This window comes from Spermophilus citellus (assembly GCF_964194105.1).
Source record: "Spermophilus citellus genome assembly, chromosome: 2".
NCBI lineage: Eukaryota > Metazoa > Chordata > Mammalia > Rodentia > Sciuridae > Spermophilus > Spermophilus citellus.
Genome location: NC_138183.1, coordinates 78090093 through 78113749, shown reverse-complemented (window position 1 = coordinate 78113749; position 23657 = coordinate 78090093). Strand labels below are relative to the sequence as shown.

Below are 23657 nucleotides of genomic sequence, written 5' to 3'. Positions count from 1 at the left end.
TTCCACAGCCTCAGCCAACTTCTAATTACTCATGGGTCAATTACTTCACTGCTGGATTAACAGCCCCATGTTTCCTCCCTTCCACCCTTTCTTGTCCACCTTTGAAAACCACTCTCTTGCTACCATTCACTTTCTAATCACATTTTGGACAAAAACTTAAATATAAACAGGGTGCCAAAGAGAAATATTTGCAAATCACAATTCAAATCAGTGTTTCAAAGCTCAAATAGAAATGGGCTTTGTCTACATTTGCCTATGTCTGTGACTAAGTAGTTTCCCAGCCCCTGGTTGCTTCACTTTACAGACTTGGAATGTTCATTGATTTTGTGTGAATATAAAAGTTGAAGAGAGAAATGAAAATGTAAGCAGAACGTGACCATTACTTTTTGCCAAAAGAGTTGCTGGGGAAAGAAACAGATACGGATTGTTGTGGTGTCAACCTAAGGGACAGTTATATTTCCAGTCTCAGCCTGTCTTTATAGGCACAGATGATTCAAATGGGGATGTACGCTTTCGTATTTTCTTTCTGATTTAATATGTGGATTATTCCATATTTGGAGCATTGTACCATTTAAAAAAAATTGCATCCTTTGTGTATAATAAAAGGCAATGTAGATTGTAGATTAGCTTGGTGTTGCAAAGAACATATTTGCCCAAAACAATCAAGTGTGAAACTATGGACATCTGTGAAGGAGGTAGTTGTGGGGTCACCCTTTATCAAGTTGATTGCCCAGTTTAAACATCTATACTGTGCCAACAGAGGGGAATCCTGATACATGCCAACATTATTAGTGTTGGTAAAGTATTATTAAAACAGAGGCGGTGTGCTGAAAGTCAGAGTGGATAAACTCCATGTGTGGATTCACTTCTGCTGTAGTGAAATCCAGTTTTGTCAAAGCTGACCTCATAATTATGTGGATAAAATGATATATGTGGCACAGATTACACACCCAGTTATTAAAATGGTGCCCACAGCTCTATCCCTGAGAGCAATTTTCAAATAAGTTGCTTTGAATGAAGCCTGGGAGAAAAGACTTCCATTAAGTGTAGTACATCCTTTTGAGGAATTAACTCACGAAATAACTCATGCAATTACTGTAAGCTTTTTCCCCTTTCACTTACAGAATTTAGCCAATGTATCAGACTACAAAATTCCTTTATGATGATACGGCAGCTAAATAACAAGGCATTTAAAAATATCAACAGCCATGTGTTACCATATAATTATTTCTAAAATTGTAGGTGGATCTTTATTTTAGAATTACCCACAGCTACTTGAAGAGTATTTCTCACTATGAAATTAGACCAATATCCTCAGAAGATTTCCTTTTTCTATATTATTTATTTTTTTAATTTTTAATTTTTAAATGCCTCATTATAATTGAAAAGGTACAGCAGACTGAATGCCTGAAACATTCATTGGGTTCAACTGTAATTCAGTGTTTGGTTTTCTTTAGATGTTTGGTCTCTGTAATGTTCAGATCATTTGCTTCTGATAGAAGGTATTTAAAATGCACTATTTATCTTTTCTCTTTCCTAATCTAAATTGCTTATTTAAGAAAGGTTGAAAGAAAGGTACTGGGTGTTCTAGAAGTTTGGAAAATCTGAAATGATGACTTTATTTATTTTTTGTGTTTCAATATGCATATTATTATCAAGTCATTCACTAATCCCACGTGCATTCCTTCTTGTGGGTATATGATATAAATATTGGTCTTCTTGAAGCTTTATTCCATTTTGTAGTGGATGACTTTTATCTAAGAATCTGTTTTATATTATAGATTCCTTCGTAAATTATTTACACGACATCCAGCAGCATATTACTCACAAGTCTTGTTATGACACAAAAATATCAAGAATACGTGTGTGAAAAAGCTGAGTGAGCTTATATGGGGCCAAGGTGTAATCTATGGACAGGAAGCTTTACTCTCTCCTGGGAGCACATTAGAAACGCAAATCCTGGGAGCTGACCCTAGACCTACAGGATTGGAATCTCAGGGATAGTGAACTGGCCATCTGTATTTGATATACCCTTTCACCAGGTGCTTTCAGAGGCACTGTGTAAACACTCCTTACTAAGTGCTTACCTTGCTAGGTACTGAGCTAAGTACTTGCTGTATGTTATCCGGTTTAATGCTTGTACTAACCTCGTGAGGCAGACACTGTTACATCTATTTTATAAATGAGGAAATGCACTTCTCCAAATTTAAACAGAAATCGTTGAAGTCAAGAGAGTTGAACCTCTGTCTAATTCCAAAGACTGTACCTTTTTTTTGAATAAAGAAAACAGGTTCTTCTCATGGAGCCTCATTGGAATGTCAAATTTTTAATGTAAAAGTGTAGTTTTTACTGTAAGTCCTCAGGCACTTACATTCAAGTCAACTATCTGTTCTTGGACATTTTGCTAGGGCAGTGACAACAGTGGTTAAAGTATGAATGCTACATTTTAGATGCAGTTAATTATACAGATTAGAAAGCAAACTTCTCTCTACTCGAGACTCTTCTGAGATTACAAATCTGGAAAGGAGGCAAAGTTTCAGCTTTCAGTTGGTGCTCAAAATTTGGAACAGAGTACCATGGAGCTAAGCTGAATCTAAAACGGAATGAGTTGAGAGTGGGAGAGATTGAGGCAGAAAAAAAAGGCAGCTTTTCATAAGTCTAACAAATAGAGTTGATGGAAGAATTTGATGGGACAAACTTCTGTTTGAAAAATTTTTACAAAAGCAGAATTTGAATGCTGTAGTGTAAAAGCTTCCATTGAAATCTGCTCTTATCTTTCTTTATTTTCTTTTTTTGATTCTGGAGATTGAACCAAGGGATGTTTTTCCACTGAGCTATATCCCTAGCCCCTTTTATTTTGTCTTGCTAAGGGTCTTGCTAAATTGCTTAGGGCCTTGCTAAATTGCTGAGGCTGGCCTCAAACTTGTGATTCTCTTGCCTCAGCCTCCCAATTCATTGGGATTACATGTGTATACATACCACTGTGCCTGGCTCTAAAGATGTCTTCAAAGGACCAAAACTCCCCTTGCTTCTCCCTGCATGCCTGATCTCGGTGGTCTCCAACAAAATAAACCATTTGCTCTGAATATTCTGTTTGGCTTTTTGTTAAGCAGGGTATAGAGGCCAAGAGGGGGACTGAAAGGGTGGGAAGGCAAGGGGGGAACAAAGGTGAGAGAAGGAACTACCATTTGTCCACACTAGCACTGCTCTGTTGACTCATGGCTCCAACCCACTAAATTATCCATGTGGTTTGCCAGGGAAGGTTGCCTGCTGGGCTAATGGGGCAAGAAGCTCAAGTTGGACTAGATTTCTAAATGCTGCTGAGTGCCTTCCAGTGCTTAGCACCTGCAGACGCTTGGGTAAACATTCTCCCTCCAACAGCTGTTCTCCACGGGAGTTCGGGCAAGTGCCCATCAGCTAAGACAGGGAGCCACTGAGGGGCTCCAGACGGCCCACACAGACGTGTCAAAGTGTTCAGCACTCTGCACAAAACAGACCGTCAAGGAATCGCTGCGGTGAGGGGATAAACAATTCTGAAAAAAATTCCTCAGTGAAATGTCTAGGAAAATGACCAAGGACCTGTGCAAAGCCAGCCCTGAAAAGTGATCAGGTTTTCAGGTCCCCAAAGTAGGCTGCATATTTTGTCAACACCTGACGAGGGGTCTCAGATAACAAGGCATGGAGAGTCTCGGTCATCTCGGTCATCTCCTCCCTGGGTTATACTTAAGGTCTGTCTCTATTCTTTTCATGGCAAAGGGGAGATGACCCTGACTGTGCCCCCAGATTCTGGGTCCCAGCTGGCTCCCAGCACCCTTCCTTCTGTAGTTGGCTATGAGTGAACTATAGGGTAGAGGGTCTGCTTTGAAAGCCATGGGGAGTTTTCCATGCTGGCTGCCAGGCTACTAAAGCATGCAGTGTGGGGAATTCTAAGTCTGCGAGAAGAGAGTTGCACCTCCTGGAAGGATAAGAGAGAGGTGGGGCGGCTGGTAGAAGTCTAAATCTTCATCTCTAATCATCCTTGCTAGGAGAATTTTTTTTTTTTTTTAGTTGTAGATGGCACAATACCTTTATCTTGTTTATTTATTTATTTTATATGGTGCTGAGGCTCGAACCCAGTGCCTCACACGTGCTAGGCAAGTGCTCTACTGCTGAGCCACAACCCCAGCCCTAGAAAACTTGGTTTTAAATTTTTGTAATCTCTACTTTTAACTTGCTTTATATGATTTTCTTAGAATTCTTGACTTCTGTGAAACAAAGATAAGTGTCCAACAAGGAAACCATTTATTGATGTTAGAATTTGGATAAGAGGTGTCCCTCTCTTCTATTAATGCAGGAATATTCAGAGATGAAATGATTAGGTATGAGCAGTGTGACCTAATCAGTACATCCTTCTTTGAATGGACTGACCACGTAGGAATTGTAGGCAGGCAGGGAGGGGCTGGAGAAGGTGGGTCACTAGGCTCAGCCCTGGTAAAGATCCATTTTCCCTGCAAACTCTCTTCCTCACCACTCTGCTTCTTGGCCACCAAGAGCAGAGCAACCTCCCTCCACCATACCCTTCCACCATGGCCTGACCTTAGGCTCAAAGCAGTGGAGTCCAGACCACGGACTGAACGTCTGAAACCACAAGCCAAAACACACTTTTCCTCCTCTAAGTTGTTCTTGTCAGGTATTTTGGTCACAGTGATGCAACAGCTGACTAAAACAATGGCTCTTATGAATAAACTCTGACAAATGAATTCCTTCTAAAACATGACCTAGCCACCTTTTTCCCCGGGGGAGAAGTACTGCCTTGCAGACCAAACCGAAGGACACAGGAGCAAAGCTTGTCTTTCCTACTCCCGCCCCTCTGTCTCTTTCTGTGCTCCCTGTTCTCAGCTCCCTGTTCTGGGACTGTGCTTTGATTCAGGGCCAAGGTGAGAAGACGCAAGGACTCCTTGCCACTAGGTCAGACTGAGAGGTTTTGACTAGAGATTTCCTCTAATAAAATGAAATCTTCAGAATATGCCAGAAGGAAAGAATGCCAAAAACCTCTGTCTTTCTCTAGCTGCCTGGGTAGGAGGGAGACTGCCAATGTGAAGCACAACAAGAACTGGGGAGCCTGACCCTGGAAGGGGGCCACTGGTGGCTATGGGACCGGGTGCAGCTGTTTCACATTTAAAAGGGTTGGCTGCCCAGAGTGATCGTTTTGGGGAGCTGTAGGTAGATGAATTCATAACATCCTTTACAATTCTCAGTGCCTGCAGGGCCTCTAATCTCCAATGTTGCTACCTCTTTTTGATGGCCATGTATTTTCAGGGCTAAGTTAAAGGATATACAAAGAGCAGTATGTTAAGATGTTTCCAACTGGGGCACCCTGGGTGCAAACCTTATTCCCAGTGGTCTTAATGGGGGAGACTGAGGTAAACCTGTGAGCACAAGTCACTAATGTCTGAGACGCCTTTCTCTTATCTCTGATGTGAGTCCTGCAGTACTATTGCATTCAGCATTTTGCAAAGCGCAAAGCAGATGTCAGTTGCAGAAGAATGTATGTGAGCCTGAAGCCAGTGACCTTGCAATCCACCACATGCCTGTGATGGAATCCATAGCTGCTCTGCTTGCAAGTTTCCCCACTGATGTCATTTTTTTGGGGGAAGCCAACAATGAAAGGCAAAATATGCAGGAAGAGCCCCGAGAGGCAAAAGACACTGAGTTTCCCAAGCAAACAGCAACAGTGGAGGGACTGTTTTCTATAAGGAAGGGGACTCAAGGCATAAGAGCTACATATGTGAAGCAAACCTTTGCACTTTGTAGTGTTTCACTAGATTACTCAAAGTTAAACACAGAGGAATAGTCATAAAGCAAAGGGAAAAAAACCAAAAAAAAAAAAAAAAAACCACAAAAAATTAAGGCCTTCCCTGGCTTTGGTAACAAGAGCTGGTAAGACCTCCATTAATCATGGAATTGCTTGCTGGAAAGAAGCATCAGGCAGGTAGTGGCAATTACCTGGCAGGCAGCCGCTGAGACCTCTATCTACACTGGGAGGAGGGCATGGAGGAAATGCCCCAGGAGCTGATGCCAAGGAAACCTGACTTTCCTTGCACCTGCGTACTTACCCTGGCAAAGCTGCACCTCATATGAAAAGTATTAAGACCAGGTTTCACCATGTCCTAATGGAAGATGTTAATTTTGAAAGAAGAAAACAGCAAGTTCAAGCACAGAAATAAAACCTCACTTGATGATTTCAGAGTCTGTATGCCTAGTCTCTCACCTAGAAATGCTATTGCTCTTTTTCTCACTTCTTGCCGTGAGTGAAATTTGAGGATTTTTAAAATGCAAATCCCCATTTGGTTCTACAAACTTGTATTGACCCTGGCCTCTTGACTCCGCTGGCTCATTGTTAGTGTCCTCACGAAGACCACCATTGCCATGACACTTGGAGTGTGGGTAGGTGGTTGAACTTACATAAAAGGTCCACTTTCATTATTTGGACTATATACGCTACTGAGAGAAAGGGGTTTTCTCCCATTAAATGTTCCTCTGGGAAAAAACAAACAAACAAAAAAATCAAATTAAAGAAGCTTCTAGGCATTTTGGAAATGAGATTAAGGCCTGAAAGACACACTGACATCTCCCCTGTCTAGTTCCAACGGTGACAACACCCTTCCAGGCTTCCAACCACTCCAAAGGTCAACAGAGAGAGAAAATAAAAAGCTGTACTAGAACATTCTGGTCTTATTCCTTCTGCAGGACCAGCCTACATACAATATAGTTACCTACCTGTGTGGTAAAATGTTCAGGAGGGAACAGCGAGAAGGAAAGAGGATAAAAAGACAAGCTATGTACCCTCTAAGGCAAAAAAGACTGAAGGGTCAACCTTAAAAACAGGGATATGCAAATTACAGGCCTCAGGTCAAATGTGACCTACTGTCTGTTTGTAAATAAAGTTTTATTGGAACAGTCATCAACCATTTGTTTCTATGGTCTATGGTGGTTTTGTACTCTAATGGCAGAGTTGAGTCACTGGGATATAGACATGACCTACAAATCTCAAAATATTTACTATCTGGCCCTTTGCAGAAAAACGTTTTAACATCTGCTTTAGAAAATAGAATTTCCTTTAACTTAGGAAAGTTAGTGCTTGGGCAAGCAAATTCAGTTAATCTGTAACAAATGTCAGTAGACAATGGAAGGCATCTTGGAGCTCTGCAATTCTTTTATAGGGCAAAAAGCAAGTGGTCTTCGATTTTTCTGCAGTGTTTTTTTTTTTGTTTGTTTGTTTTTTTAAATTATCCAACTACTAAATGCCATACTTTCCCTTGTTTATAGTTGTTAGGCAGTTTCCCACTCTGATTTATGAGCATGAGATCATGACAGCTAGGGGCTCCTCAGTTGGCTCTCGGGGTAGGAGTAAGTAGCAGTGGTCCCTTTCTGTTGTTAAGGACAGCTCAGCATTGCTGTGACCCCCACAATAGTAGGCAGAGGCTATCACTGTACCTGTTGGCCAGAAGCTGGGATCTGGTTCCTGAAGGCGAGGTCAGGTAGATGGCCAGGTCGCCCCTCCGGGGGTGAGTGATAGTGATGCGCACAACTACGTGCTCCAGGTAGTTGACGTAGTGGTTGGGGTTGTCAGAGCAGCCCGAGGCTTTGTAGATGGAGCGCACTGCACTGTTGGGGCGAATTGTTCTGCGAGAGAGAGAAAGAGGAAGAGAGAGAAAAGAGTGTTTGAGCAAACTATGCCGCAGCACTCAGCAGAGTGACCCTGGAAGGTTGGAATGAGTGTTAAGTATGATAAGGCAAGCAGCTGCCCACTGGTTATTAAAGGATCATAATGCTAACATCCAAATGGGTGGCCACATATAGGGTTAGTGACTGTCTTCATACAGGAAGTGGGCATCCAACATAAGTGTGCATTGGAATCCCCTTGCTAAAACACAGATGGCTGGGCCGCAGTCCCAGAGAGGCTGATTGAGTAGGTCTGGGTGGGTCCCAAGAAGTTTCATCTCTAACTTAGAGTTCCTGGGAGACAGTGATGCTGCTGATCTATGGAATGCACTTTGAGAATAACTGCATTGCAGTAGAGAGGAGGCTGGGGAAGGAGCAACGCCTTGCTTCACATTCCTGGCCTACAGACTCCTTGGCTATAACCCCGGGCGTGCTCTTTCCTCTCACAAGGTCCTCCCTTCCTCTCTAGTGTCCTCTTGTGCCACTGTCCCATGAACACTGGGGTCCAACTACACTGGCATCCGTTTAACTTCTGGGATAATCCAAGTTTCTCATCTTGAGGAATTTGCACACACTACTTTGCCTGAAGTACTATTTATCACATATCCAGTGGTTGCTCTTCTTCCTCCTTCAATGACAAAGCTAAATTTCACCTCTCTGAGACCTTCATTGAACCACAGGCGAGATTTGCTCCCTATCTTTAATTTCCTATCTTTTATAATTTTCAGAATTAGCTTGTAATTTGTAATCATACTACTTATTACAGCCTTCTAGCATTTTTGTTTGACTCCCTCTCTAGACTCTAAGCCTCATAACGGCAGGGAACATTTCTTATTCTCCTTTTCCTCCCTAGTATTTAAGTGCAAGAGAAGTAGTTGCTTAGTTGATGAATATGTTTGTGAATGAATGAACAAATATTTTATTTTATCGCATTGTCTCATTTGTCAAATAGAAATTAGAAAGTTAAATTTTTTCCTTCTTTTTTTTCAAAATATCTTTATTCTATTCATCTATTTTTATGTGGCACTGAGGATTGAATACAGTGCCTCACATGTACCAGGCAAGTACTCTATCACCAAGCTACAACTCCAGCCCCCTTCTTTTCTTTTTTTCTTTTTTCTTTTGGAGACAGGGTCTCACAAAGCTGTCCAGGCTGGCCTCTATCTAGTGATCCTCCTGCCACTGCCTCCTGAGTAGCTGGGATTATAGGTGTGTGCCACCAGGCCTGATTTGTTAGGAAGTTTTAAGTAGAAAACATGCACAAAGTTTCTAGCTCTTGGCTTGGTACATAAGTGTTGAATACTGATTAATTTTTAACTCCTTTGTTTTTTCTTCCTCTCATTCTTTGCCCGAGAGAGTCCATTTTTTTCTGCTTCCTAAAAAAATTTGGGCTGGAGATGTGGCTCAAGCGGTAGCGCGCTCGCCTGGCATGTGTGCGGCCCGGGTTCCATCCTCAGCACCACGTACAAACAAAGATGTTGTGTCCGCCGAGAACTAAAAAATAAATATTAAAAAAAATTCTCTCTCTCTCTCTCTCTCTTTCTAAAAGTAAATAAATAAATAAATAAATTTAAGCATTAAAAAAATTAAAAAAATAAAAAAATTTCCTCAAGTTTTATAGTGACTCGAGTTTCATCATGAACCAGGTTTAGATTTTTTTTTTTTTTCAGAAAGAAAAGTCTCTAAGAAGATAGCCGAGAACAAATACTAAGCAGGCCACTGAGAGGAAATGCTCTTCCTTGGATTTACCCACGGGAGCCACTCCACACAATTGTTTGGTAAATGCTGTCCACATAGCTCTGAGTTTGCAGCTAACATTGGGGAATAGGCCCTACAGTTGCTAGTAAGTTGCAATCTCATTTGCTTTGCACCACTCTCTGGATAACTGCATGCATGTGCTTTAGTTTCCAGAACATTCAATAATTTTATTTTTTAAGTATCCCAACTTCTTGCACCATCAAATAGAGATACTGACAGGGTAGAAAGCTTTGGAAAGCCCACCAGGAAGGGGCTCTCCAAATCCCCTTTGAAAGGATGCTTTCCTTTTAAGGATCCTGGATTATGCTAATGAACATGGAACATCTTAGAATCCTAGCCATTCTATCACAGTTTTATAATTTCATCAGAAACAAACTACAGAAGCTTTTAGCTCCCACATGTGACAGGAGGACATGTGCTAGCCTCTGTCCTTTGGGGGCATTGTCATGTGGTCAGCGGGCAGCACACATTACTTGATTTGCCGGTCTGTGCTCTCCACACACATGTGTTGCTGGGGAACAGTGGTCCACTTCTCTGCCTCCATCACCATGGCTTCCGCATCCATCAGTCCGAATCCATAGAGATGACTCACTGCAGAAGGCAAGAGGCTGGTCAGCTTTGCTGTGGTTAGTAGCAACCTATACTACACAGGCTGAGTTACCATGTCACTCAGCTGAGACCTCAGACACACAACAGTGGGCTCCTAGCTAACTTCCTAGCAAAGATTTGAAAAACAAAACAAATACATAAGATGAAAGTGTATTATTCATCAACTATTAATAATATGACTATCCTTTATACATTATTATTACATGTTGAATACTTGTCCATATTCTTACATTTGAGCTTCCCTACAATCTTAAGATGTTAGTGAGATTATTGTCATCATTCATGGAGGAGAGAACTTGAGGAATGGAGAGAAACCTGGCCAAGACTGATTAGCCTGTCTGTGGTCAAGCTGGATTCTAACCCACCTTGTTTCCTTCAGGGACCTGTTGTTAATCATTTGTATTTAAAAATGATGACATTATTGATTTTGTGAGGTAAAATAATTAATAGGTGTAAAGAAAATCATAGATAATTTCTCAGCAAGTAGAACTCAACATGCAAGAAATATCATTTTTTTCTGAAATATCTAGTAATTTGGTTAAGTACCCCAGAAGACATAAATTATGATCTTTCTTCTAGCATATAAAAATTTATTAAACTTTATGCATAGATACTTGGAGGCCTCTAGACCTTTGTGCTAGTTTCTTGTCTTTGAATCTGTTCTCAGTTAGAATCCCTATTGATCTAAAGCTGAATTTGATGTAACTGGCTCAGAAATATCAATTAAGTAGAGGAATATTTAAATGATACAGTAAACTACACGTGCATTTCTTTCTGAAAATACCTTAAAATCACATCTGAATGTTTAACATTTTCACTTTGTATTGAACTCTTCTATTTTTATATTCAACATGAAGACATACTTCTATCAGAGTTTGCTTAAAAGTTTTCATTATGACATTAATTGCTTTATGCAAAAAATTTTTATAGCTTCCCGTGCTTATAGATTATTTAAGTACATCAGCTTGAAATTCATGATGTCCTCTGACATAGTCCCATTCTCCTTTCAAAACAGTCTCCTCATCAAACCCTTTGTATTTGTAAAGCTACTCTTACAGGTTCTAGTCAAAGTTGGATCTTTCTGCCGCGCTGCTTTTGCTCATGATGAGCCTTTGGCTTGAAATTCCCTTCATTCCTACTTTCTGTAGATTCAAAGTTCCTAAAGCTCTTGCTGATATATCTTGTTCTTCCTGAAGTATTTTCTGAACAATAAGAAGTCAAAGCTTTTATTGAAATTCAACCATAAGTGAATATTAACTTTTCTCCTTTGTATTCTATAAGTATTTAATTCATCAATCCATCTGTCTTTCTGTTATCCATCTGCCTGCCCGCCCATCCATCCATCCATCCATCCATCCATCCATCCATCCATCCATCCATCCATCCTCCCTCCAGTGCCTTCTGTGTACCACTCACTGTATTAGGCCCTGAACTTTCTAATCTGTGCCATGGATGGACTTGTTAATTAACTGTCAGTACGTGTCCTTTTATTCTTACTACATTTTAAACTGCGTGATGGTAGGAACTGGCTCTTACATTTTCTTATAGGTTTCCTGGGAACTTTTGCAGAATTTTATGCACATGGGAACACATATAAATTAGAGCACATAAAAAAAAAGAAAACTGTGCCAGGATTCAGAAATAGCTCTATTTATGTTATTTGATAATCACACAATTCTTAGTAAACAAAACACCTAATCCACAGTTTCCTTATTTTTCGATATTTTAGTCTGTCCTGTCACCATCACTAAGTTCATAAAGTACTGTTGTATGTCCCATGTGAGAAAATCTTCTAAAAACTATGTAAATGCAAGGGCTCAATATTTTTGCCATCAGGTACTTAGATAGGCCATACTCAACAAAAAATAACAAGCCTGCTGTGCTGTGGCCAGGACACACATAGGATTTTTATAATGTAGTTTTACATCTTTTATTAACCATGATTTTAACAAGCAATGCATATTCATTCTAAAAAATCTTAAATATATCCAGAGAAGAATAAAGAAAATAGAAATTATTAATCAATAAACTCATCAAAAGATGGTAATGGCTATGAACAATTCTGTATATGTCATTATAGTTACTTAACATCATGTAAATTTCTAAAAAAGGGACAGAGGGACTCATGTGATACAGAAGAAACATGATACTAGAGGAATGTCAAGTTCAGGCTTGTGGGAAGAAAGAAGAGAGGGAGGTGGAGAATGCATATCCAGACAGAGAGTTGACATTGACCTACTTTTCAAGTCATGAAGAATAGAAGATAGGAGTTCAAAGCCTCTGGACATATACAAATGTTACGGAAATAGAAATATTGGTTATCTTGATTTCATACATGTATGAAAATATCATACTCATAAATATTTGCAAGTATTGCCTGTTAATTAACAAGTAAAAACACTTTTTAAAAAGAAAACTAAAAGTTTCAGTTTAAGGAAACACAACTGAGGAGATCTTTTGTTAAAGCTCAAGTAACTCAGATATTCTCAGTCATCACATAGCCATAGCCTACATCATCTCATCATGCATATTACAATTATTTTCTTTCCTTGGGGATATTAAAAATTTTAATAAATATATTATGCTGGGCTTTCCACCTCTATTCAGTATTCAAATATCCCCCATGCTAATGTCAAGTGGTTTTAAAGCAGCATAGCTCATCATCTTATCTCAGTTTAGGAGAATAAGATTAAAGATCTGATTGGGGGGTTTGGAGAAGGGGGTAGAGTAAGGGAGGTCAAGAGCTCTGGGCAGTCAATGCAATCCTGGGGCAGCCCCCACTGAGCACCTGAGCCCCACCTCAGCTCTGCTGGCTCCTCCTGCTCTTCCCCGCCCTAATAACTATCCACCCAACAACCATGATGACATAAATTAGCAAAAAGAGTCATCAAATACCACCAGCACTTCATGCCTGTTACACAACCACTTGAATCAAGTAGGAAAGCACCTTGAGTCTTTATGAGGGCCATAAATTTGTTTCCTTTTCCCATCCAATTTCTACCTTCCAGGGACAAAGCCTGCTCATGAAACACTCAAAATAGATGTTTAGAAAGGAGGCTGCTACAGTTAAACTACAGATTGTCAGGTCAACAGAAAAAAAAGTTATACTGATATGATATTAATAAATGAGGAAATTGGACTAGATCGGTGAAGGTCAACTGGGTCGGTAACAGAAATTTTCTGTTATTTTGATGTACTCAAAATTGTGTGTCTGTCCATAATCAAGATACATAGTGCAAGAAAAACAGCTTTGCCTTTTCAGCTGACAATACATCAAATATATGAATTCAAATTAGAAGTTATTTATTTTGTTGGAAAATACTAATGAGAAAATAATTATATAATGAATATTGTTGGGCAGATAAGCTCATTCAAAATGTGATATCAATACCCCTATATATTAGTAACCATTAAACAGCTTGGAAGCACTAATCATTTTTTATATAGTATAAAATATCCACCCACTAAAATGACCTATTAAAGACAGAAATTCTGATTTATTTTTTTTCCATTTGAGTCAAGTCTGTCTTGCCTGTCCCAGGACACCATGAAGAGTCACAGGGCTCAAGGTATGATTTCTCTCCAGTGGGTGCAGAGCTTGGCTTGGGGGACTGCTTCCATAAATATTTGTGAAATGAGTGAAATGAAACTGAGAGAAGAAACTTTAATTAATTGACAAAGTAGCACAAAGTGTGTACTAAAGAATTGTAAAGGAAAGTAGGAGGTCTGTTCTTTTTTTACTGACTTCTGTAAAATCATCAATAACAGTTGAAATTTATTCAAGTAGAGAGCCAATATTCATATTTCATAAATATATAATGATGGAAAATATACCATAAACAAACAAGTAGTTGAGATATGGGCATAAAAAAGAGTCTTATTTATGCACATTTCTTATGCCATGTTCAGAGCAAAACCTGAGCCTTGATTTTATGATGATGAAGCAGAATCCACTCTACGCAAGCACTGGGCAAATGCAAAATTCTATGAAATTGGAGTGCTGTTAACGTTGACAGGAACAGGGATCCTGACTGGTTCTAGCAGAATCTACTACTCCTGTGAGTGGGGGCAGCAAACATTATTTCTGATTTAACATTAGGTAAGACTAAAAAATCAAATATTGGAAAGTTACTGAGAGAACAAGGAATATGCATAAGATCTCGTAGCAAAATTATTTATGCCTGTTTTAGAAAGTGAATTTATTTCTTGTTGAATGATATAGCTCTGCTTCAATAAAGGGGACTTGAGAAATTGCATCTCATTATATATTTTTCTTTAGGGTTACAAGGCTGTGTATTTCATGATACATATAAGACAGCAATTGAGACCCCATAAATAGGCTCCTTTATGCAGATGAGTTCAGGAAAATGGTTTTGTCTTATGGCAAAGAAGATAGTTAGTTTCTATCCACAGTTATCCAAAGGCTTCCTTGCTTGAAGTCAGATGAACAAAAGAACTCAGGAAAATAGGTAATATTCTCTGGGAAGTAGATTTTCTTTTTCTGATAAGACCAGAAGTGCTGAGAGAAGCTGGTCATTAGGTACACAAGTAAGTAACTGCATAGTTTGAAAGCAGATATAGTCAACTCAAGAAATAACTTTAGCTAGGAGGCCTTAAAACTCCATTCTAAAGAAAAGGTAGGAGGCTCCATAGGAAAAAAAAATAGAAGTTTCTGAGCAACAGAAACTATATCAAGGGAAATCGGGTACACTTTTATCTCTTCTAGTGGATTGTCCTTATTGGAGCCAGCTACTTGAAATACTGCTGCTGTTAAATATTACACAGAATGGATGTATCATGGTGAATTTGACTATTAGTAAAGCACTTATATATAATTTTTAAAAGTTGAGAATTTCTCTGGAGGACATTTCTTCTGGTGAGCCAGCAGGTTTATTTTGTTGTGACCTTTAATTAAGACCCCGCGAGACACCTCCTGAAGGACCAGCCCAGCGCTGGCATCACGTGAGGTGTAATGGCATCGCCAAGCTCCCAGGAGAGACCGGGTCTGGAGAAATTTGACTGATGTTTCTGGATATGATTTTCTACATTTATCCTGCTCAGGTCTGCTGAATTTCTAGGACCTATAAGTTGATTGGATCACTAGGCAATGCTGAACTGACGTGGATCTGGGGCGAACAGTCTGGGCCTCTCAGAACACACTCTGAGCCCGGATTGGCTGAATTCAAGCTCCCGTTCGCCTGCTGCCCGCAGACAAACAGCTGTGACTCAGCACTAATCCATCCGGCTGAAACAACTGGTCAGCCCTTCTCATCCTACAGAGGTAAATGCCTACCGAGCCTTCATAGGTACTGGCCACAGGTTTGAAACAGGGCTTGGGAGAGACAGTAAGGACCCACCCGTTGCATTGGTCGCCCGGCAAAGGGAAACGAACTGTCGCCATTTGCAAGAGATACCACCATGACAGAGAACTGACGTCATCAGACTGCGGCGGAGGAAATAACTTCATTGAAACCTGTGGCTACAGGTGTGTAATTCCCTAGCCTTCCCTCTCCACACATCGGGGAAACCTTAAGGACCCCTCCCAGCTCTCCCGTAAGGGCCCCTCCCAGCTCTCCCATGAGCACGATAGCCAGACCGAGGGAATCAAAGGTGGCGCGGGACCCGCGGTGCGGAACTACCGCTCCCACCAGTGCTGACAGCTGAGGTCTCTTGCACCAGCTACCGGAGGTGTGGCTACCGGAGGGCAAGTAAAATTCGCTGAGGATTCTCAGCCCCAAGCTCTACAAACTTAGGGTCTGAGGGAATGGCAAACTGGAAGAGTGTGCCCAGTCGTTCATGAAAACAGGGCTCCAGGGAATAGCAGACCTGGCATGTAGCCAGTATTGTGGTGAGCGGCACCCGTGAGAGGGGCCTGGTTAGAGGAAAAGTGGGAAGTGATTAGACACAAGAGGAGGCCCTAGGCACTCAGGATTGGAGACTCGCCCAGTCTGGGAGGAGCTGCTGCACAGTGATTGGTTCCCGCGTATTGACAGGAGAAACTTGGCCTGGTGGGCACAGCGCCACCTACTGGAAGAGAAGTTAATTAAACTCTAAGACTGCATTTATTAGTTTTTTTTTTCCTCTTTTTTTTTGATTTGAGTTTTTCTTTCATTTTCATTTTTCTTTCTTGTTTTTTTAAATTTTTTTTTACAATTTTTTAAAATTTTTTTCTTCTAATTTTAATTTTTTTATTATTTTTTAATTTTTTTTCTTTTTTTATTTCCTATTTTTTTTCTTCTTTTGTCTTTTCATTTCTTTTCAATTATCTTATCCCCCCTTCCTTGAATTCTACCTACTTACTCTCATTCTCTTTAGTGACTTCTTCCCTTCCCTTCTAATACCTTTCCGCCCAAGCATCTAATAAATTTATAGGAGTAAACAGTAACTCATCAGTCAAACAGAACAAGAAGTAACATGAGCAGCTTCAAAAAGCAAGGAAGAAAAGGAGTACAAACAAAGCAGGACAGCCTAAATATTCAGGAGGACCTAGAGTCATCAGAAAAATGGTCATATAAAGAACTCAAGGAACACCTTAGACAGATGGAATGGAACCTTAAAGAGGATACAAGACAGCAAATTCAAGCAGCGAAAGAACACATTGAGAATGAATTACATAAACAGATAAAAGAAGAAGTTAAGCATCTTTATCAGGAGATAGATATTATAAAAAATAATCAAACAATAATTCTAGAAATGAAGGAAACGATAAACCAAATTAAAAACTCAATTGAGAGTATCACTAACAGAGTGGAGCAAGTAGAAGCCAGAACGTCAGATAATGAAGACAAAATATATCATCTTGAAAAGAGTCTAGCCAATTCAGAAAGGCTGGTAAAAAATCATGAGAAAAACATCCAAGAGTTATGGGATAACATAAAAAAAACAAACTTACGAGTCATCGGGATAGAGGAAGGTACAGAGATTCAAACCAAGGGAATGAGTAACCTGCTGAATGAAATAATTACAGAAAACTTTCCAGAAATAAAAAAGGAAACAGATATACAAATTGAAGATGCATACAGGACACCGAGCACACAAAATCACAGTAGACCAATGCCAAGACACATTGTTATGAAGATATCCAATATACAGAACAAAGAGAAAATATTAAAAGCTACAAGAGAAAGGAGACAGATTACATTCAGGGGTAAACCAATAAGGTTAACAACGGATTTTTCATCACAGACACTGAAAGCAAGAAGGTCATGGAACAATGTATTTCAAACACTGAAAGACAATGGATGCCAACCAAGAATTCTGTATCCAGCAAAATTAAGCTTCAGGTGTGACAACGAAATAAAAATCTTTCATGATAAACAAAAGTTAAAAGAATTTGCAGCCAGAAAACCAGCACTGCAAAGCATTTTGAGCAAAACACTACACGGGGAAGAAATGAAAAACAATAACCAAAACCATCAGTAGGAAGTGCCTCGGTAAAGACAGAGGGCGAGGGGAAAGATAATCATGGAGAAACAAACTAAATTTTTTTAAAAAAGGATAAATAATTAAACATGGATGGAAGTACAAACCATGTATCAATAGTAACTCTGAATGTTAATGGCTTAAACTCTCCAATAAAGCGATATAGGCTGGTATCATGGATTAAAAAAACAAATCCAACAATATGCTGCCTCCAGGAGACACATCTGATTTGAAAAGACATACACAGGCTGAAGGTGAAAGGATGGGAAAATATATACCACGCACACGGTCCTCGTAAGCAAGCAGGGGTGGCCATCCTCAACAAATAACCCAATCAACAAATGGGCCAAGGACCTGAACAGACACTTCTCAGAGGAGGATATACAATCAATCAACAAGTACATGAAAAAATGCTCACCGTCTCTAGCAGTCAGAGAAATGCAAATCAAAACCACCCTAAGATACCATCTCACTCCAGTAAGATTGGCAGCCACTATGAAGTCAAACAACAACAAGTGCTGGCGAGGATGTGGAGAAAAGGGTACACTTGTACATTGCTGGTGGGACTGCAAATTGGTGCGGCCAATTTGGAAAGCAGTTTGGAGATTCCTGGGAAAGCTGGGAATGGAACCACCATTTGACCCTGCTATTGCCCTTCTCGGACTATTCCCTGAAGACCTTAAAAGAGCATGCTACAGGGATACTGCCACATCGATGTTCATAGCAGCACAATTCACAATAGCTAGAATGTGGAACCAACCCAGATGCCCTTCAATAGATGAATGGATAAAAAAAAATGTGGCATCTATACACAATGGAGTACTATGCAGCAATAAAAAATGACAAAATCATAGAATTTGCAGGGAAATGGATGGCACTAGAGCAGATTATGCTTAGTGAAGCTAGCCAATCCCTAAAAAACAAATACCAAATGTCTTCTTTGATATAATGAGAGCAACTATGAACAGAGCAGGGAGGAAGAGCAGGAAGAAAAGATTAACATTAAACAGAGACATGAGATGGGAGGGAAAGGGAGAGAAAAGGGAAATTGCATGGAAATGAAGGGAGACCCTCACTGCTATACAAAATTACATATAAGAGGTTGTGAGGGGAATGGGAAAATAAACAAGGAGAGAAATGAATTACAGTACATGGGGTAGAGAGAGAAGATGGGAGGGGAGGAGAGGGGGGATAGTAGCAGAATACAACAATTACTAATAGGGCATTATGTAAAATTGTGGATGTGTAACCGACATGATTCTGCAATCTGCATTTGGGGTAAAATTGGGGGTTCATAACCCACTTCAATCTAATGTATGAAATATGATATGTCAAGAGCTTTGTAATGTTGTGAACAACCAATTAAAAAAAAATTTAAAAGTTGATTGGCTCAAGTAAAAGTTTTTCTTTTGGTAAGTTTTTGAGCTTTCTGAAGTGAAGTTTTTTTTTTTTTTCTGCTGCCACTGTGTCAAACTCAGGCACAACAATTTACAGTATGCAAAAAAGGGTAAATACCCAACAACAGAAGCTCTACACGAGGAGCCCAGGAGAAATTTAAAATACTGCAAAAAAGGGAAAAATATCCAACTAGGTGACAGCTGTCCATTATGAATATTTATAGAAAATTCTAGCCAGTATCTTCTGCTGAGGAAATCATTTCTGAGGAATAGGGGAACTAAGTGACAGTTTTACACAAGACTGTCCGTAATTGAAAACTCAAAGTCCTGTATCCTAGGAAACCCTCCATTCCTGGATAAACCAGGAGATCATAATGTGATGCTATTATGGAATGGCACAGAATTCCCACGTCTCTCAACATCAATATTCCAGTAACTAAAAGGTAGACAGAAATCCTGAGCCTATATTTTTATTTGTTAAAATGCATACAATCACTGATGTCAAAAACTTGGCTAACAAATTAGGGTCAATACTTGACTGTTTAAAAGTGTTCATTTCAATGTACTTCACTGATACAGGATGAGCATCCCTGAAATCCAAAATCTAAAATGCTTCAAAGTCTGAAACATCAAAAGTGGAAAATTCCACATCTGACCTCATGTGACAGGTTGCCATCAAAATGCAGAGGCACTAAAAATACCACGTAAAATTACCTCTAGGGCATGTATATAAAGCATTTAGGAAGTATGAATGAATTTCCTGTTTAGACTGGGTTCCACTCTCAGTATACCTGATTTTACACACACACACACACACACACACACACACACACGTGCACGCTAAAATCTAAAAGAAAAAGATCAGAAATACAAAACACTCCTAGTCTCAAGCAATTTGGATAAGGTATACTCAACCTTATGAGCTAATAATTGATATGATTAGTTATTATATTACTTAGTTGGGTTGTGAAGCATCTACTCTGTATTCAACCCCATACTGAGGTCCAAAGAAACAGAAAATGAGTTGTGTTTCTAGTCAACTAAGGGGTGAGACAATAATAATTTTATGATATAATGAAAAACAATTAAAAGCACCAAACTGTGTAATTACTGTACATATAAAAAGCACTTTAAAAGGGTAAGAAATCAGTAAGAAGAACGGACTTGAAGAAACTTACTAGAACCTGGTGTGTCAGCTGTGATGTCAGCTGAGATTTGCAGTAAGTGGGTATTTGGGTTGTATTTTGATGCATGTGTAGGATTTAGTTGGGGTGAGATGCAGGGAGCACATTCCACTGGCCGGGACTGAGCCTGCTGCTTAGTTAGCTGAGTATAGTTCCTGACCCCTTAAGATGGGTGGTGTGAGGGGTAAGTGGACAGCAGGCAAGTGGGGAAAGTGGGAAAAAGTTTCAGGAAATAAGGGGCAGACCAGACTGGAGGAGAACTGAAACCCAACCACAACTTTTGGATGTCATCCACCATCAATAAATTCGTTGCTGTTCTCATCTACCTGTTAGTAAACCACCAAGGTAAAAGGTGGTTATCTCAGTCCTTGGCTCAAGGGAGGCTGCGTTTGGGTAGCAACTCTGAACCAGAGATCAAAGAGCTACATGCAGCTGTTGTAGTCCTACCACCTCTGGGCTCTTTGATCCTCAAAGTGTTGAACCACCTGCTCCAAAACAGCTGCTCCTACCAGGGACCTGTGCCTCCTGTACCTATTAATCAAACCAGGCCAAATGTGTGGGACAGGAGGAGGGCACACAAGCCAGGGGGTCTGGGACGCAGCGCTAAACCACCATGTCCCACTGCAAAATGTAAACACTTAAGTACTGCTCTTTCAAGGTAAAAATAAACAGGTAAATTTGAAAACATAAACTGTAATCTGCTAAGTATGATAAAGTGGGAAGTGATGCTTTTCATTCCCCAGATGTCAACAGTTCACACCTGACCAACTTGGACAGGGGTCCCAGACATACCATTGCTCCCCTGGCTTGCTCCCCCTCTTCAGCATCTCCTCATTGTGTAGTCTTTTAGATTTCAGAGAAAAAGGAAGAGAAAAATCACAGAGAATGAGAATGACATTGCTATGATTTTCTCTGCTGTGTGGAGCAAAACATAGACTTCCTTCAGGTAGAAAAATGGAGTTTGAATTCTGCTGCTTGGTTTGTTTTTATTTTTCCCTGTTCTTCCTAAAGTCTCCGGCTCTTTTAGCAACTTCAGCCAGATCCAAACATGCCAGCCGTCACCAGTATGACTGACATCTTGTCTGTGGAAAGTTTCCAGATACTGGGCTGTCTGCTGGGGCTGTACTTCAAAGCTCCCTTGGGATGGGTTTCCTTAGCAGCTGCAGGTAGTCAGATGGGCTCATCATTACAGAGAAGAAATAGTAAGAGTTTAGGAAAACATTCTTCTACATTTACATATATATATATATATATATATATATATATATATATATATTTACAAACATACACAATTTATTATATTACATATGCATATATAAAACAAAAAAAGATACAAGTCTGCATACTCTCAAGGGTCTCTTTCCATTTTAAGAAAAAGATATCAAATTACTCCCTCCCCCCCCCCCCCCCCGCCAGTCCCCTTTAATTTGTTCCCAATATGGTTATAAGTAAGCAGTTTGCTTCTTTTACTTAATGGATATTTCTTGAACAGAAGTAGGAGAACTATTTTGCCAGTTTGGAGAGATCTTTCTATGTAGCCTAGGGTACCTCCAGATTGTATTTTTTCTTCTTTCTTGTTTTTAGGGAACTAAGATTGTCTAGATGAGAACAAAGATGAGAACGAGATGAAAAAAAGTACTCTAAGGGTCTCTGAGCAAAGGCTAATTAAAGGTTAGATTGACCATATGTCAGTTCCCCTGCTTGGATCTTCCTGGTGTAGAACTGAGCAAATAATTAACAAGAGGAGATCTTCGTATGTGTGGGTTATTCACATATTATTTTTAGAAAATTCTTCATTTAATTTCCCCTTACTTTTTTTCCCTTAAATTCCCATAAAAGAAAGAAAAAGAAAATCTAGTTGATATTTTGTTCAAATGGTGCATTTTCACTCAGTGGTTGCAAAGATTTGGCGATTTCATCCATCTGTACCTCTCTCTACTGGCTCACCTGACATGGACCGTCACCCACAGTCACAGATTGATGATCACAAAGCATGAAGAGGAAACTGTTCCCAGTCACTGGGAATGCCATCATCTCCCTGGGAGGAAAGCCACCTCTTACCCACCTAAGGCTCAGGCACAATGTTAGGCTTTTCATGAACTTCCTTTTTCATTTACATGACAAATAATTTTTTAAGGTTAAGATATAATAATAGTGAAATTTTTGTAAAGTTTCAGAAAAGGCCATTGATGTGGCATGGATATTCTCTTAGATGAAATAAGATGTGACATGACTCTTAAGTACTTGGATAGTCTGGATTCATGGAGGGAAAATAAAGAGATGAGGATATTTGAAATCGTGGCTTCCTCAAAGTGGCTATGTTGGCCTGGAATGCATGGTCAGATTTAACCTGGAGGCAATGAATGGCCATTGATGCAGGAAATCAAGTAATGTAACTGATATTCTAGCAAGATGGACTTGGCATTGGTTATATGGAATATTAAAGGGCACAGGACAGAAGCAGGAAACCAGTTCCTGAGATGGTGAGACTTGGGAGATCACGTGCTATATTGTGCAAATGGTCAATGTAATAGGAGATTAGATAAGAAAGAAGCAAGGGAATTTCACAAATCACATACAACGTAGGTGTAGACAGAGGTGAGGAGAGAATCCACGTGAACAGGGTGATAGGCAGAGTGGTATCCCTTGGACTGTAGAGGTTAGATTTTGAGTTCTATTTTGGAAGTTCTGATTTTAAATGCCAGAGGGAAGGCCTTGTAAAGAGGTTCCAGATGGTAAAGTCACTGTTAAGGATGTGGAAATGGAAACCCTTAGCCGGGAGAGGATGCTCATAATTGAAAGAAGTCAGGAATGTCAAAGAAGAACAGTGGAATTTAAAGGCCAAAGAGAACAAAGGGTTTATCTTTGCATCACAAAAGGCAAAGGAAGAGAGCTGAGAACTGAGGAGATGAAGAGCAGAAAGAAGACCTGAGGCCTAGGGATAGGGCCAGCGGGGGATGGGTGAAGGAGGAAGTAGAAACAGGCTTGCAGGAAGTGACAGAAGGAAATGGGGCAGCTAATTCAGACTCACTGTGAAAGGAAGGGCAGAAGTGAAGCAGCAGGATAATGGAAACATTTTCTCTCCTCCAAGGAAGGAGATGCCAAGTTTGAAAACTCAGGGTCATGGTTCAATTGACAGCAAGGAGAATGAATGCAAATGGCTAAGCAACTGACAAGGATGAGGTATTCGTGAGCACCTTTCACAAGTCCCTTATCCAAATGCAGAAAAAACATGCTTTGAGAGACTATTTTTCATTTCTTCTAAGGATAGCCTTTCCATAGGACACTATTCAAAGGCTCAGGGAGAAAATTAATTCACTGCATAAGGAGGGTGAATGAATTCAGTGGTTCTCCAACTCGCATGTGCATCAGAATTGCCTAGGATTTATTCAAGCATAGATTGCTCTGTCTGATTACACTATCATGTGTGTGTGTGTGTGTGTGTGTGTGTGTGTGTGTTTGTGTGTGTATTATAGTTTCAGTAGTTTTGAGGTAAGGCCCACAATTTGTATTTTGAACAAGTTTTCACGGGTGCTGATATTATTGGTCTAAGGACTCCACTTTGAGAACCACTCTTTAGGGC

The 23657-nt window shown here is 39.9% G+C and overlaps 1 protein-coding gene across 4 annotated transcripts in view; it reads right to left on the bottom strand.

Annotated features, from left to right (window-relative positions):
- PCSK5 (proprotein convertase subtilisin/kexin type 5) overlaps positions 1 to 23657 on the bottom strand; it is a 450277-nt gene that overhangs the window by 176197 nt on the left and 250423 nt on the right. For all 4 annotated transcript variants that reach the window (XM_081278894.1, XM_081278895.1, XM_081278896.1 and 1 more), the window contains exons 11-12: positions 9936 to 10053; positions 7477 to 7665 (exon numbers count right to left, since the gene is read on the bottom strand). In XM_081278894.1, the coding sequence (XP_081135020.1) occupies positions 7477 to 7665; positions 9936 to 10053 (307 nt within the window). The remainder of the gene's footprint in view (positions 1 to 7476; positions 7666 to 9935; positions 10054 to 23657) is intronic.